This window comes from Oryza brachyantha, chromosome 5 (genome assembly GCF_000231095.2).
Source record: "Oryza brachyantha chromosome 5, ObraRS2, whole genome shotgun sequence".
Lineage (NCBI taxonomy): Eukaryota > Viridiplantae > Streptophyta > Magnoliopsida > Poales > Poaceae > Oryza > Oryza brachyantha.
In genome coordinates, this window is record NC_023167.2 from 6,859,480 (window position 1) to 6,876,221 (window position 16,742).

General features: G+C 40.4%; 2 protein-coding genes across 2 annotated transcripts; one reads left to right on the forward strand and one right to left on the reverse strand.

Annotated features, from left to right (window-relative positions):
• Positions 1-7,124: 7,124 nt before the first annotated feature.
• Positions 7,125-10,077, reverse strand: LOC102716781 (receptor-like protein kinase FERONIA). The gene has a single exon (XM_006654142.2). The coding sequence runs from the start codon at positions 9,940-9,942 to the stop codon at positions 7,336-7,338; it is 2,607 nt and encodes an 868-aa protein (XP_006654205.1). The 5' UTR covers positions 9,943-10,077; the 3' UTR covers positions 7,125-7,335.
• A 4,578-nt stretch (positions 10,078-14,655) lies between these two features.
• LOC102716499 lies at positions 14,656-15,617 on the forward strand. Its single transcript, XM_006654141.3, has one exon. The coding sequence runs from the start codon at positions 14,736-14,738 to the stop codon at positions 15,288-15,290; it is 555 nt and encodes a 184-aa protein (XP_006654204.1). The 5' UTR covers positions 14,656-14,735; the 3' UTR covers positions 15,291-15,617.
• The last annotated feature ends 1,125 nt before the right edge of the window (positions 15,618-16,742 follow it).

Consider the following 16,742-nt stretch of genomic DNA (forward strand, 5'->3'; position numbering starts at 1 on the left):
TCCAGCTCATTCTCGCTTCTTCTCTCAACACCGTCACATTTTTAATCTCTCTCTTTTCACTCTCCCTCTTGCCTCCCTTTCGTTCTCCTAGCCGGCGATTTCCCTCTCGCCTCCCTTCCTTTCCTCCCGACGTTTTCGTCGACGAATTCATCCGCGAGGTGACCGCAAATGGCAATGCATACTAGGTCTGCATGTTTGATTTTTTTGCTCACAGTGATTATTAGCGTTTTGGGTGATCTGTTCCTAACCTTCCGGTTTGAATGTAGGTTGGTTTTACGCGTTTGAGAAGGTGCACCCGCTAGATCATAACTCCGTCGGTCATGGCGTCCGCCAGTTCAAGACGGATCCGCTCCAACGGATGGAGAAGGTCATACCCCCCTTCATATCTATCGTATGATTTTGGCAGGCTAGCATACATTGTGCTTCGTCTGTTAGTTCTATTCAATATTGTGTGCTTCATCTGTTAATTCTGTTCAATATTAATATATTAATTAATAGTTTTGTTTATTTTGTAGCCTACTAATATATTAATTAATTTTGGTCTAGGTTATTTTTCATTAAGCTAGTAGGTATTTAGTTAGACACTAGTTTTTCATTGTATTCATCTCTCTTAGTGTTATCATATTCAGCTTGAATCATGTGGTCAACCTGAGCAGCAAAAATAGATAGCGCAAAATAGCTATTAACAACAAATAATTTTAATCGAAGCTATAATTTATTCATTTGGTTTGAACATATTGATTCATAAAAAGTATGAATCTGGTGCGGCTCAAGATCAGCAATTGTCGTAGCAAGGCTAGATAACAATTCAGAAACAAATGGTCATTCTCGCCCACCTAAATAACAAAGAAACATGAAAGTTGGTGTGTGACCGGTGCATATTAGCACAAATCAGATCCATGTGCTTGAAATTAAATGCAGCGCATGAGTTAAATAACACATATTTGAAACCAAATAGCATCATAGTTGTTCATATAGAGCTCAGGATATCAGGCAATGTGATTGAATTTACCTGTTGTGTGACAAATTTGCATTTGCATTTCTGGACAATTTTTAGAAAAGTATGGCATGCCATATCCTGCAGTGCAAGGCATACATTACATATAATACTAATGGAAGTGTTGAGGCATTAAACTCTTTGCACAAACTAGAGATAGCAGCAAACGTGTGTAATGATTAACAATAGAAATATGAGATGTAACTTGTTGAGCTACATGGTTAGGGAAGGAAACATGACCTCAGGCTTTGATTTAATTAGAGGGTGTTATATTGTCCCTTGTTTTTCATTATAATTAAGAAATTTTTACTTAATTGTTTCAGATCTGTTATTTTTAAGATGCAATCAAGTGCATATATTTCTCATGTATTTTGTTTGTAATATATTCATTTTCAGGTTCTTTTGGAACACATAGTTTGAATTTTCAAATATCACATTTTGTTCTTGACTGTTTGTTGAAGGTATATGAATAACATATTATATTTTTTGTGAATTCAATTACCGTACTTATTTATTTGTAACCCTTTTTTTAAGTTGTAATTACTATGAAATTCCAATGAATTTATTACTGAATTACATTATATACTTTATTTTTATTTTTATGTAATTCCAATGAATTTATTACGTAATTAAATTATATTTTTGAAAAATTACAACTTTCTGAATTATGTAATTACTATAATGCTCCACTGTAACTATTAATAATCTGAAGTATAGAACTAGAATTTATATATATAACTTTTCTATATGATGAAAATGAACATTTTCTATTTTTAAAACACAATTGTTGTGCATGTTTTCAAGTAAGATATTTAAAAGTTTGGAATAATCAATAAAATTAATCTTCTTTAGTTTAGATTTTGTAAACTTTTGATGTGTTTGTTGTTATATAAATGTATATTTCAATATGTGGTGACTTTTTAACTAGTTGATGTGTTTAAGCTGTTTTTTGTTAAAATAAACAAATCTTCTTGCTTGAGACTTTCAGAGTTTTAATGTATGTACATTTATTTCATTCAACAAGTACAACTATTAAATTTATGTAAATGCAATAATTCTCAACTGTAACTACTTTAACTCAGCTATAATGTCTTTGATATTGATTTAATATTTCTCTCCATTTTTAACATTAATAATTGTTTGACTGAAAAATAGATGATTAAAATTCAGCTCAAACATGCCGAGAGTTGTGATTTGCTTTTCTATGCTTGTTCAAATCTTTTGAATATAAAACCTGATGGTTAAATTTAGAATTGTTTTTGCCTTTCTAGGTTTATAATTTAGCTAGATGATGAGGATGAAAGATTTAATAATATTAAACACATAACTGTTCTGCAGGTCTTCCGGCGAGAAAATTAAAAGTTTTCAACATTTTAAAACAATTAATCTTCTTGCCCGATTCTTGCAGAGGTTTCATGCGTTTTGTATTCTTTTAAACAAATCTTTTAATTTATATTGATGGCTAATCTATATGGTTTTTGGTAGAAATGATTTGTTATATCTAGTGAATTCACGTATCGTAGAAATATAAATTACTGATGTCTTTTTTTATCTTCAGATTGCTAGTATTGTTGATAACTAAAGATAAACATCATCTAATAAATATCTCGAAGACAAAACAGGTACAATTTTCAAAACATTTAATATTTCATATATTTATATCCTTTCTACACATTTGTGCTCTCCAATTATATTGTTAGTAATAAATGTAATATAATCATAATTATGATAATTGAATTTGAAACTTACCTGAACCTGAATTAATACTTGAATTGCTTATATGAAAATCACTATTGATGAATGATCCCAGTAAATATTGCTGCGTAAACACCCCTGATAATTCAATATAAACAAATTCATAAAATAGTAACAAGTAGTTTATAAATAGATATAACATAATTACTTTACATATTGTTGTATTGGAACTTTTTTATGTAAATGCAATAATTCTCAATTGTAACTACTTTAAGTCATCTATAATTGTTTATAACTTTTAATCCTATTAAATTTTATAATAAATTTTATTTAAATATTTTGTTTTTATTATGCTGATATTTGCCAAATGAATTGAAACTCAAGATTTTGTAGTAAAATACATGACAGTTCTGTAAATCATCTACTAAGAAATTTAATTTTTTGATACATAAACAGATAATCAAACTTTGGGTTAATTGTGTTTAAAGCTATAATGTGTTTATCTTGTCCCTTAACATATGTTCATTGTTTAAATTTCTGATGGCCAAATGAAGATATATTCAAGATTTCTATAAAAGTACATTGCAGTTCTAGGGATCATCAGTAGTGAACATTTATTTTTTCGAATGAAAAAAATAATAAAAATTCTCTGGTGATGATCTTTAGAATTATAATGTTGTTTTCTTTGCTTAATCAAATGGTTCAATATTAATCACTGATGGCTTGTATCAATCAACTTTGTAGGAGTGAAATTTTTATTGTCTTTGATATTGATTTAATATTTCTCTTTGAATATTTTTATTTAAATGTTTTTAAACCAAATGATGACTTTATTCATGATATGAACAAAAGCATATTGTAGTTCTGCAGGTCATTTGGGCTAAACTTTAATAGTAGGTTGACTGAAAAATTAGATGATTAAAAATCAGCTTAGAATAACTCCAGAGGTGTGATATTTTTGTATGTATGTATGTACATAAATTCCATTGAAAAAAATACAATTAAAAATTTTAGGTAAATGCAATAATTATTGACTGTAACTACTTTAACTCATTATAATTGTTTATAACTTTAAATCTCTCATCTAATACATTTCTATAATGAATTTTAATGACATATTTAAAGCTCTCATCTAATTTCTTTAGAGATATGATGCGGTTTAATATACTTGTTCAGATCTAGGATTTTACCTATCAGTGGCTTATGATTGAGAAGCACTTTGAGAGCACATAGTTGTTAAATATTCACAGTCATAGAACCTTACTTATGATTAAAGCATAATGATGTCAAATATGTATGTCTGATATGGAGTTTTATAAGTTTCTTGTATTACTCTTTGATCTAGAGTTTAATAAGGCATACGAAAATTACAAATCATGACAAATTATGTTATTCTGATAATAAAGCTAGGTCAGAGGGGAAGTAGCTATAAAACATGACATACAAACATATAGTTCAGAATCTGAATTGCTTATTTACTCCTCTACATGTTTTCTTTTACAGAATTGTTGCAGAAAATTAGATCAACGGGCAATCAAAGTGTTGACGTCAAAATTGAATGTTGACGTGTCATACACGAAGGCCTAGGAGTCAATCTTAGACAGCTCCAGTGCAGGACCTAAATTCTTAGAATGATGCGTGGGCGTGCCAGTCAGTTTGATCCTGCAACTGACAAGATGAACGGTAAAACAAGTCGATCGGCTATCGAACCGATAGGTGAATAAATATCAGCCGATCAGATGTTGATGCTGCAACGGTTAGCCGATAGGGCAAATGATCGGCTGTAAAAAGCTTGGATCGGCCAGAAACTCAATTGAAATATAGTTTAAACAAAATATTAGACCAATGTAATCCACCGAGTTACTTATTAATCCTAGTTGATCGGACAAGCCCCTATAACCAGATCGAACCAAACATACAGAGATTGGACTTAACCAAGACAGTATGCAGTCAAGCACGATATAATTATAGGAAACATGAAGATCGATAAGACTAATAAATAAACCGACGAATTACTTGGGATAAACAATAAATCATGTGCTGTTATCGGCTAAGATCGATTTGCATGTAATTCTCACAAGCCAACGCAACATAAATAATTGCTGATCTAAATAAATCGAGCCGACTGGTATCAAAATTACATAGTAATGCAACCGACTACTCTATTGATGCAAATATGGTAAGAATATAGATCGGCAAAAATCATCGGCTATAGACGGCGGACGAACAACCAAGATCTATAAAATATCTAGCCCAGATTGCTAAGAATAATCATAGAAGATCGAACCCAACCGAGACAGTTCAAAATTAAACCTAGCAATGTCAGGATAGATACTAAATAGATCTAGACTGATATCAAGCCAATGAGACGATGACTAGTAGCTTATCGGCTGGTACTCCGATAAAACAATGAAAAAATACATCGATCTGATATAAACCATCTGACAAACGCAATCTACTAGATCGGATCTAACCGAGACAGTATTAGATTGAATATGTCAAACAACAAATATCAAACCCACGTAGATCGTCCAAAGTAGTCGACCAGATCAACTCAAAACACGAAAGTGATCTAAGTTGAAACTGATACGATAACTAGCAATCGCTCAACTAGATTAGAAGATCAGACCGAACCGAGACAGCTTTAATCTAGCCGATGCGATTAACGTGGCCCAACGGAACGATGGACTTACCCCTCCACTGAAGATCGAAGCGATGCAGTCCCGCGTCAGGTGCCAAGTTCCGCCGGAGTTGAAACCTCAGACAAGAGGGTGGCGATGCGCTGAAAATAGGTTATCTAATTGATGTGTAGATGTTTTACAATACGCCGGGCATATATATTTATAATCTCGGGTTGATGCTAATCCTTGTCGGACACGACTCCTAATAGATAAAAAGAAATAACAAACTCTATCTCTAACACGACACGGTTTCTAATAAATAAAAGAAAACAAACAAGTCCCGATTGGACTCTAATCTCTTAGAGATAAAACCCTAACTAACTCTAACTACTAGATAAAATTACGCCACCAAGCCTTGGTCTTCACGATTCCCTGTTGATTTCGAACTCTTCCGGATAAAATATCTATCGGCGATTGCACCTTTCCTTATCCTAATCCAATACGGAAATTTACCAAATTTTGGTGTTAATACAAAGTTAGTGCAAAAGAGAATGCAGGTACATATTTTTTAGAGTATTTTTTACCTGGAGTTTTGCTGGAATCTTCCATTGTTCTCTTTTCTAAATCTGAAGATTTTGAGTTGGATTGAAGTTCTTCTCGTCCTGTTGATTCTCCAAATTATGAGACATCACTAAAGATATTTTTCTTTGATAATGTAATATTTATATTTTTGTTTAGTCTTTGTGATTTGCCGACTACCTGTTTCTAATCGTGTTTGACGACATAGCTAAAAATTGACACCAAGTTAGGTTAAAGGAGAAGCAACTACAAAACACGACATACAAGCACAAGGTTCAGAATCTGAATTGTTTGTTTACTTCTCTACGTGTTTTCTTTTGCAGAATTGTTGCAGAAAGATCAACAAGGAATCAAAGTTAGGACAAAAGAGGATGAACATACATATTTTTTAGAGTATTTTGTACCTGGAGTTTTGTTAGAATCTTCCATTGTTCTCTTTACTGAATCTGAAGATTTTGATTTGGATTGAAATTCTTCTTGTCCTGTTGATTCTCCATTCAGTTGAATCTGGCCATTGGTTTCTTTTTTCTCCAATATTTTGCATCTTCTTGCTATCCTCACCCTCTTGTTGCATCTCAAAATTGCTCTTCTTTTTCTCTCAAAATTGCTCCTCTTTTTCTCTATCTCCCTATTGTGTTTTATCTGGCATCTAGCATCTTCCATCACATGACTTCTCTTTCCTTTTTAATCAATGTTCCTTGTAATCCAAGTTTGGTCTGTACTTTTTTGGCCATTTTTTTGGGCCTATTTTTGGGTTTTTTATGATTTCTTCATATGTACTAATGTTTGACACAGAGTGGTGTTAAGTATGGGTTTTTTTGTGTTTTCGGTGTTGAATTTTTATGGGCCTCAATTTGAGCTTTTCTGTATCTGTTAGTTTAATATATATGGGCCTTTTGGATCTATTAGCCCACTATTTGTTTGTTTTATTATTGTAGAACCATTTAATCTTTAACCGTTGGGTGATGATCGTGTGGTATCAGAATCTAACAGATTGTGATACATATTTTATGTCATATTGTGTACACACGGACCCAAGGAAAAAACACTAATGTTTATGGATTAAAAAAAGAAATATGGCAGCATATATACAGACAATCCCCAGGCTCTATCTTATCCAAGCACAGTAGGCGTTGACCAGATCAGGTATACTAGTTTTCAACGAATTCTTGTAATCTGAACTACCAGTTTAAACTTAACTTTTGTTCCCTCCTTTTCACATCTGAGCAGTGTAGAAGAACTAGAATGGAATCAAATAATAAAGTGAACAATAGTGCAACGCATGTACACAAATCCTGATCCTCTGCCACGTACGTACCTCACCAACAGTTCAACAGCAGTAAAATTGATCACACTCTCAAACATTGCCCGACCTGTTTCACTATTCCATCCACACCCGAATAATTAACATTGCCATGTGCACTCTCTTCATCTCACCTCACCTCACCGGCCAGTTGGGCGCACGAGCTGCGAGAACACCACGCTGTTCGCGATGTCCTCCTCGTCCATGTCCTCGCTGATCAGCGAGAGCGCCGCGGCATTGGCGGCCATGCTGTCCGCCATGGAGACCGTGCTGCTGCCGCTGGTGCTGTCCGCTCCCTCCTCCGGCTTCCCGCCGTTCTCGAAGGTCTCCTGCATCTGCAGCGCGAACTCGAGGTTCCAGAGCACGTCGCCCATGGACGGGCGGTCCACCCCGTGGTCGGCCAGGCACTTCTCCGCCGTCTCCGCGAACTTCTTGAGGCAGTCCGGCGCGATCTTGCCGTTCAGCAACGGGTCGATGATGTCATGGAGTGTGCCCTTCCTCTGGCAGCTCATGGCGTGGTCGGCGAGGCTGACCTGTTCCCTTGGAAGGCTCGGGTTCAGAGCCGGCCGCGCGCACAGCACCTCGAACAGCACGACGCCGAACGAGTAGACGTCGGACTTCTCCGTCAGCTGCTGCCGCCGGAAGTACTCCGGGTCGAGGTAGCCGAAGCTTCCTTTGACCATGGTGCTGACGTGCGTCTGGTTCATGGCCGTCGGGCCAGTCTTGGACAGGCCGAAGTCGGAGACCTTGGCGACCCACTTCTCGTCGACGAGGATGTTGGTCGTCTTCACGTCGCGGTGGATGATGGTGTACTTGGCACCGGTGTGGAGGTAGTGAAGCCCACGCGCGGCGCCGATGGTGATCTCGAGCCGTTGCTTCCACGACAGAGGCGGCTTGCCGCTCTTGTACAGGTGCTCCCGCAGCGTGCCGTGCGCCATGTAGTCGTACACGAGGATCATCTCGCCCTCGTCCTCGCAGCAGCCGATGAGCGAGACGAGGTGCTTGTGCCGCAGCTTGGACAGCATCTCGATCTCCGTCTGGAACTCCAGCACGCCCTGCTCCGACGACGGGTTGCTCCGCTTGATGGCCACCTTGGTGTCGCCGTCCACCACACCCCGGTACACCTTCCCGAAGCCACCCACGCCGATCACCAGCGACTCGTCGAAGTGCTTCGTGGCCGACTTGATCTCCGCGAACGAGAAGTGCCGGCACATGGCCGTGATGTTTGGGTTGAGGGCGGCGCTCCTGCCGCCGGACGATTTGGTGGTGCTCGTGTGCGAGTTGCCGCCATACACCGGCAGCCATCCCGACGAGTGGGACGCGCTGCTGCTCAGCGTCTTCCTCTTCTTCGACTGATACACGACGATGCAGATGGCCGCCACGATCCCGAATGCGGCGGCGCCGCCTGCAGCACCGCCAATCAAGGTGGCCGTGAGACTGGCCCTGGACTTGAACTTCCCCTGAGCCAACGACTCAGCCTCCTCAAGCATCTTGGAAGGATCGGGGTTCGGACCGGCCAGGTTGCCGGAGGCGTCGCTCATCTTGAAGATCTCAAGTCCATTGAGGATAGAATCATAGAACTCTGACCCACTCCCAACGCTAGGCATCAGCTGCACCCACAGAACCTTGTCTCCGGCACCGCCAGGCATGATCGTGGTGTAGTCCTTGAACACCGGCACGAACTGACCTCCCCAGCCGACGACGTCGGCGCCGGACTGGGCAGTCTTGTTGTTGATCAGGATGTCGAACACCCTCTGGTTGGGCTTGCTGAGCAGCAGCTCGCAGAAGTGGAGCCTGACCATGTAGGTGAAGTTGCCGTCCACCTCGAACACCCACGTCAGCTTGTAGTTCTGGTTCACCTTGGGGTCAGGCCCCATCGACCGGCTGGTGAGGTAGACGCTCGCCGGTGCAATGGCCTCCGCGTCGGGATCGTTTTTGGGGTACTTGATCTGGACAGTGTCGTTGGCCTGGTAGGTCACCCCGGAGGCGGCGCCGTAGATATACGGCGTGTCGTCGTACCAGTCACGCGACAGCCCGGAGTCGTTGGCCGGAGCGACGTACGAGCCGCCGACGTTCAGCCGGTAAACGGTCTGCATGCTGCTGTCGGTCGTGCTCACCTCGTTGCCCTCGATGTCGACGCTCGTCGCCGGCTGGCTGAAGATGTTGGGCATGGAGATGATCTCGATGCCATTGACGAAGGCGTAGGACGCGTTGTTCATCGCGGTGGGCGTGAAGGTGAGCGACAGGGAGCCGGTTGTGGACGGCGGGAGCGTGAATTCCTTGACGATGTACGCCTGGCTGAGCACCTTGGCGGTGATGTAGACGCTGAAGTTCTTGAGCAGCGTGATGCCGGTGGAGGTAGACACGGAGAAGAAGAAGTTCTCGGCGGGGAGATCGTGGTAGGACGCAGGGTAGAAGTGGAGCCTAACCCAGTGGCGGTCCTCCCCGATGGGGAAGTTGTACGCCGCCTCCTTGGTGAACACCCGCGCCGACATGTACGGCACCGGCGACGGGAGGGAGGGGTCTTGGAAATCTGCGTTTGCCATGATAGATGACTTCCCGCCGTCGACCAGCCACTTGCTGTCCTTGTCGGACACCCATTTCCTCCCGTCGACGTCCTGGCCCTCCTTGTCTGCACCGCAGTCGACTAGTATGGACTCCGTTGGCTTGTACTTCTCCGCGTCGGCGAATTCGACAACGCCGGCCATTACAAGTACAGCAATCAGAACATGCCGGCGGGACGCCATGGCCGATCGCCGGCGACTGCTGTGCAGACGCAGACGTCAAAGAGAAGACGATGGTTTCTCACGCCATTCAGATTGAATGGAAACAAAGCAAAGGAGGGAGAACAGAGGCGTGTATTCCTCTGCGATCTCCACCTCGAAGAGGATGTTTGTTTGGGGGAATAAGGGGACAAGGGCGCTTGACCAATGTGTTTGGAGGCCGTTGAAGACGGGCGCGTGGGAGCATTTGGCGGGAACGGCTGCTCTGCGTGTGCCTTTTTGTTTCGCTGCCTTGTCCTTCCATTCGATTGTGTGGCCTAGCACGCATGTAGAAAATCACTAAGAAAAGCTCTTGCTGATGCTAGCTAACTTTAGTTACAACAAGAAAGCAAACGCGTGCATGTGTTGACATGCGTCTTGTTTAACGTTTCATAGGTTTTATAACTATAACTATGTAAATTGAGATTTGCTTTAGTCTAACAAAAAGTAATAAAAAGTACCTCGAGGTATCAGTACCTCGTGGTACCAAATCGTTTCTAATTGTTGGATCTAACAGTGAACATCCTACTCAGCTAGATGAGAAACGATTTGGTACCTTGAGGTACTTTTTGTTGGACCGGAGCAAATCTGATGTAAATTATTAATTTGAGCTAACTTCCGGTTAAAATTGATGACAAGATATTTCACTTTTTTCTCTGAATTTTCATTGGGGATAATGCTTTGGGAGAGATTTTTAGAAATGAAAGTAAGTTTACTTGGTCTAACAAACAGGTAAACCCTGTCAGAGTGGTTCTGGATAGTGTCCTTATGAATTTATTATTGGGAGTGTGATTACCCTTTGACCTCTTTAAATGCTCTCCCTAGGATTGGATCTGATCACTCACCGCTCATAGTGGATTCTGATAATGTCGTGGGTACTAGAAATAAACATTTTATGTTTGAATCTGCTTTGCTGTTGGTGGAGGGTTTTACTGATTTAATTAAAAAGTAAAATGATTAGAAGAGATAGCTCTTACATTCTTGAGTTCTGGAATAAGAAGCTTGTTTTGATTAGAAAATTTTTAAGAGGTTGGAGCTTAAATAATAAAAGGGTAGAGAGATTGAATAAACAAGTGATTATGGAGGAAATAGACTTATTAGATGCCCAAGCTGATATAAGAGAGTTGGATTATGAGGAATGGAAGGAAAGATATGATTTAGAAAATGAGTTAGAACACCAGTTTAAGATGGAAGAGCTTTTTGGCAAAAAAGAAGTGGAATTCAATGGCTGCTGCAGGGAGATAGAAACCCTGATTTCTTTCATAGGATAGCTAATGGAAGACATAGAAAGAGTTGTATTTTTTTTTCTTTAGATAGTGAGGGGGAGAGATAAGTGGTCAAGACAATTTAACTACTAATATAGTGAATTTTTATAGAGAGCTATTTAGGGCTGAGACTGGGTCTACTATTCATTTAATGCATATATAATATCCGGGAGAGGGAGTATGGAATTTCAAAAGAGGATCTTGATAATTTATTTTAGAAGGGGTTGTTATGGTCCATGAAGTTATTAATGAGCTGAAGAGAACAAACAAAAAGGTGTTATTTGGAAAATTGATTTTGAAAAAGCTTATGATAAAGTGAGCTAGGACTTTGTGACAGAGGTTCTAAAAAGGAAAGGTTTCTCTGATAAATGGATAGGCTGAATTAATAGTTGTATTAGAGGTGGAAAAATTTGTGTTAAGATAAACAATAAAAGAAGTAACTTTTTCAGTGCCCAAAGAGGCCTCAGACAGGGGACCCCCTTTCTCCTCTTCTTTTTAACCTTGTTAGTGATGTTTTAGCTGCTATTTTTGATAATGCTAAAAGTTCGGGTTTTTTGTCTGATTTAGTTCCTAATTTGTTTCTTGATTGTTTAACTCACCTACAATATGCAGATGACACTATCATCTTTGTACCTTTGTGTGAGAGAGAGGTTGGGATCACTGAATTTTTGATGTATTGCTTTGAGGCTATGTCAGGGTTAAAAATTAACTTCCACAAAACTAAGGTGTTTAGTGTTGGTCTGTCAGAGACGGAACAAAATAGAGTTGCTCAGCTTCTCAACTGTCCAAAAGGTTTGTTCCCCATGAAATACTTAGGTTTTCCTATAAGTCCTGAGAAAATAACTAATGCTCTACTTAATTGCTTACCTGAAAGAGTTGAAAAGAAGATAGGATCTTGGATCTGTGGAGCTATGTCTTATGCAGTGAGGGGTATTTAATTAATTCATCTCTTTCTGCAATTCCAACCTATACTATGGGGATGTATTTGTTGCCTGAGGGGATCCATAAGAAAATATATTCTATTAAAGGTAAATTCTATTGGGTTGGGATCAGCGAGAAAAAAAGTATCATATGTTAAAATGTAGTGATTTGACCTTTCATAAAGAGTTTGGAGGGTTGGGTTTTGCTGACACCAGGAAAATAAATATTGCTTTACTTTCCAAATGGATTTTTGATATTTTATCAAACAAAAAGAGCTTATGTATAGAGCTGTGTTAAGGAAGAAGTACCTGCTCTCTAGTAGTTTCTTTCAAGATGAGGGAGGGGCCATCTCTGTTTTGGAAAGGGCTATTAAGCATTAGAGATAATATTAAAATCGGAGCAAATGTAGGGTAGGTTAAGGTAAACAAATCAGGTTGTGGGAGGATGTTTGGATAGGAGAGGTCCCCTTGAAAATCAAGTATTATAAGCTGTTCAAAGTTTGTAATCAATAAGATATCTTGGTTAATGAGATTCTGGATAATAACATTTATATTTTGACTTTTAGAAGATCTTTTAATGAGGTTGACTTTGAGAGTTGGTCACAATTAAGAGATGAAGTTTCTTCAGTTCAGAGAGATGAAGGTCCTGATATAATTCTACGGGATTTAGAAAATTCAAAATCTTTCAATGTGCGATCAATGTATAGAGCTTATCTTTTAGAGGGGTGATTGCTTCCTAGAATGAAAGACATTTGGTCTATCCCCTGTCTTCTGAAAATTAGGTATTTTTTGTGGCTGGCAAATAAAGACAGGATTCAATCAGTGTCGCAACTGAAAAAAAGAGGTTGGGTTGGTTCAGACCTATGCAACTTATGTGCTCACGTGGACAATGCGCAACATGATCATCTATTGTCCAATTGTTGTTTTTGTGTGGAGTGTCTGTAAGGAGGCGTTAGGGTGGGGTTGCATTCCTCGGTCTTTTTGAGAATTGTTTTTCTTTGGTGATAGGGAGAGCTGGTAGTTCTAATTGTAGATTGGAAATATCTTTACTTGCAGTAGTGAACTGGTCTCTTTGGAATGTTCGAAATGATATGATTTTCAGAAAGAAGCTATTGTAGTCTCCTCTAATTGTAATTATTTTTCGCATTATATCTTTTCTCGGGCAATGGAAAGTTCTGTTGAAATCCAAAGAAGAACAGCTGATGGAGCAGATGGTTGAAGAGCTCCACAGAGTTACGGGTCTTTCATAAGTTGGAAGAAGAATGTGCTCAAGTGGGGATAATAGCTGATAAGGGATCTGCGTGTTTGGTTTTTCTCGTATATTTAGTGTGAGTATGGCTTTAGACTGTTTTGTGGCAGTGTTTGCCTCCGCTGTGAGGATGCGTTTTGCTTGTCAAAATTTGCTCTGTAAAGCTGACGATCCCAGCATGAACTCCTGTTTGCTTTCAGTAAAAGCAGGGCGTAAAGCCTTTTATGCAAAAAAAAAAATAGCTAGCAGTATTAGGCCGCGTTGGTTTTTTGTGATAAGTTAACTTATTTGGCACGGAAAACGTAATAATAGATTAGTACATAATTAATTAATTATTAATTATTAAAAAATATAAAATAAATTAATAGGGTTTTTTAAAACAACTTTCCTATAGATATTTTTTAAAAAAAATATACTGTTTAGTAGTTCGAAAAGCGTGCGCGTGAAAAATAATTGAAATAAGTTAACTATCAGGGCTGCCGAACGTGACCTTAGTATATGTCCTCCTCGGTGTTACCAAGCATCACACGCTCAGAAACAGCAGAGTTGCTACCGGTGCTTGTTGGCTCAACAAGTCAACATACACACGTTGAATAGCACGGGAATCTTGCGTCACTCCGGGTGATGATTGGTGAATGTTGGGCTCTGTAACGTCACAAGGAAGATCGAGTCTCCCTCCCTGTAGTGAAGTGTAATGCCCTGAAACGAGAACAGTGCAACCAACTCTCGCCTTCCGGAAGGCAGGATTCGATGTGCGATCGATCGGACAAGCGACGTTGGTGACCTGTAGCAGGGAACAGTGTAACAGTGACAGGGGCAAATTGTACGTAAGATTATTAATTATCTTTTATAGATATGGATGGTGTGCTCTCCTTGCCTTGGTAGTACAGTAGTAGAATTGGAATTGTGATCTGTGATGTTGAGAGGTAGAGGGCCTGGAGCCGTAGCATGCATGTCGAACATGCTTACTAATTTCCTATGATGCTGTCATTTGCACTAACATAATTTCCATTTCTTGCCTTGTTTTTATCATCAACCTGCTTTTCAGGAAATGATTTAACTGAGGTACATGATCGATGTCCACTATGAAATTAGTTAACCTATTTTTAGCACCCCGCAAGTTTCCGACAAGAGTTGGCCCAAACCAAAAAAAATGGAGAAGCACAGTGAATCGGTGGACATTATGTAGCTTAGAGTTAGAGGCCACCCGCCATTTCCGAGGGCAGGGGCACGCTATAAGAGTGCGTCCCACTATGCGGCTCTCACCACCCTCTCGCCCTCCTGTGTCGGCCGCTGCGTATATAGCCCCCACGCACCACCGCGAGTAGCCCAACAGAATAAACCATGGGACCAGCCAACGGACAGCTCGTCGTCTTCCTCGCAGCGGTGGCGCTGCTGTCCGCCGGGTTCCTCCCGCCCGCGCTGGCGAAGAGGAGGCACGACGGCGGCGCCGTGCCGCCGCAGGTCGCCGAGATCTGCGCGCACACGCCGTTCCCGGACGTGTGCAGGGGCACCGCCGGGCGGCACGCCTCCAAGTACCCGGTGATCGACCACGTGGCCGTCCTCAACATGCAGGTGGACGCGTTCTCGAAGCGCACGGCGCAGGCGAGGAAGCACGTCACCGTGGTGTCCCGCGGGTCGGCGCCGCAGCAGACGCAGGCGCTGAGCTTCTGCGACACCATGTACATGAACACCCAGGACACCATCGGCGCGGCGCAGCGGGCGATCACCTTCAAGGACAAGGGCACGGCCAAGATCATGCTGCAGCTCGCCGTGCAGGACTTCGAGTCCTGCGACCGGCCCTTCAAGCAGTCCGGGATCATGAACCCCATGGAGAAGTTCGACTCGGAGCTCAACCAGATGGCACAGAACTGCATGGCGCTGGCCAACATGATCTGAGCAGCCATCACTTAATTGGCATCATTCAGGATGCATGTCCACTGGGTTGGATTTTCCTTTTTTTTTACAGAAACTTATTTGCTAATTGTAATTTTGTGTTTTCCTTGACAGTGTCTAAATTTGTTAATTATCATGACGCGACCTGCATGTATTTAGTAGGTCTTTAACGAGGAAGAAGAGGGCCTTTTACGTTTTTCTCATTTTGTACTGAGTTCATGCATATTGTTCCATTTGATTGATTCATGTTATGTTTGTTAATGTTTGTTAGTCCTGACTAGTTGAAATCAAGGGGTCCATTCCCCATTGTTCCAGGCCAGTGTGGCCGGCATATCATCTGCATGTCCTAAAAGAAACATCCACACGCATGTAATTTATATGCAATTATATGTCATTCTTTATGCTCCAAATTCATCATTATTAAATAATCTATACTATTCAATTCAAACACTACAAAGGATTTGGGCTTCTGTGACCGTCTACTTTTAACACAAATATACGAAGATGGGTCTTTCTCCGGTGAATTTAATCGATAACGTTGATCTATTTTTATCAGACGAATATGATTAAATTATACTACCAACAATATTAGGTGTAGTAGAAATTTGAAGGGGTAATATCGTCTTTTTTATTGTGATCTTTATTGCAAAAAACAAAATTATAAAATACTACTAATCAATTAATTAACAAAGTAAAAAGTACAATTTTTATTCTATGGCTAATATTAGTTCTACCGGTGGTAGTAGTAGAATTAACCGGAGAGGGACCTACAAAAATTTGTTACGGACTCAAATTACGAACGGTACTTTGCGACAACCTTAAGATGAAATGCATTCGTCGCAGAAGTTGAATAACTCTCGCCAACTCTCGCCATATATATTTAGGCCTGCTAATGGGTTAAATGGAAATGAATTAAATGGAATGGTTTGAATTTGGATTCTCTTTGTGTTAACGCCGGATTTTGACAAATAGTCGCTATGGATTAATGTACGATTAGAGACCAAATCGGATAAGAAAACGACAATCGGCTAGAAGAATAAACGGAAGGCAATACAGGTTCAGTCGAGAGGCTGAATCAGACAAGGAGTGGAATCTGATTGGCCCAGATGGTTAGAGATAGGTTCGGAACTAATCAGAGTCCGTGTAACTTAGGCTTATTTGTAACTTAGAGTTTGTTTAGGATTTTATATCTAATTAGAGTTCATGTGTAATGGGTTAGTTGCTAATACGGATCTGTATCCGGTTAGGTTAGTTAATTTCTGGGATATAAATAGGGTATCCCGTAGCTTTGTAAAACAATAATTAGTTCATCCAATACATCTTCGGCACATCGCCAACCTTTTCGACAGAGCGAGCTCTCGGCGCGAGGTTTGTCAGCTTCGTAATGTAGTTCGTCTTCATCAACCCATCGATCGGCTAGAATAGTACTGTCTCGATTTGGTTCGATCTCCTACC

Excerpts from the sequence above, each read along its gene's own strand:
- LOC102716781 (XM_006654142.2), bottom strand. The coding sequence starts at position 9,942 with ATGGCGTCCCGCCGGCATGTTCTGATTGCTGTACTTGTAATGGCCGGC.
- LOC102716499 (XM_006654141.3), top strand. The coding sequence starts at position 14,736 with ATGGGACCAGCCAACGGACAGCTCGTCGTCTTCCTCGCAGCGGTGGCG.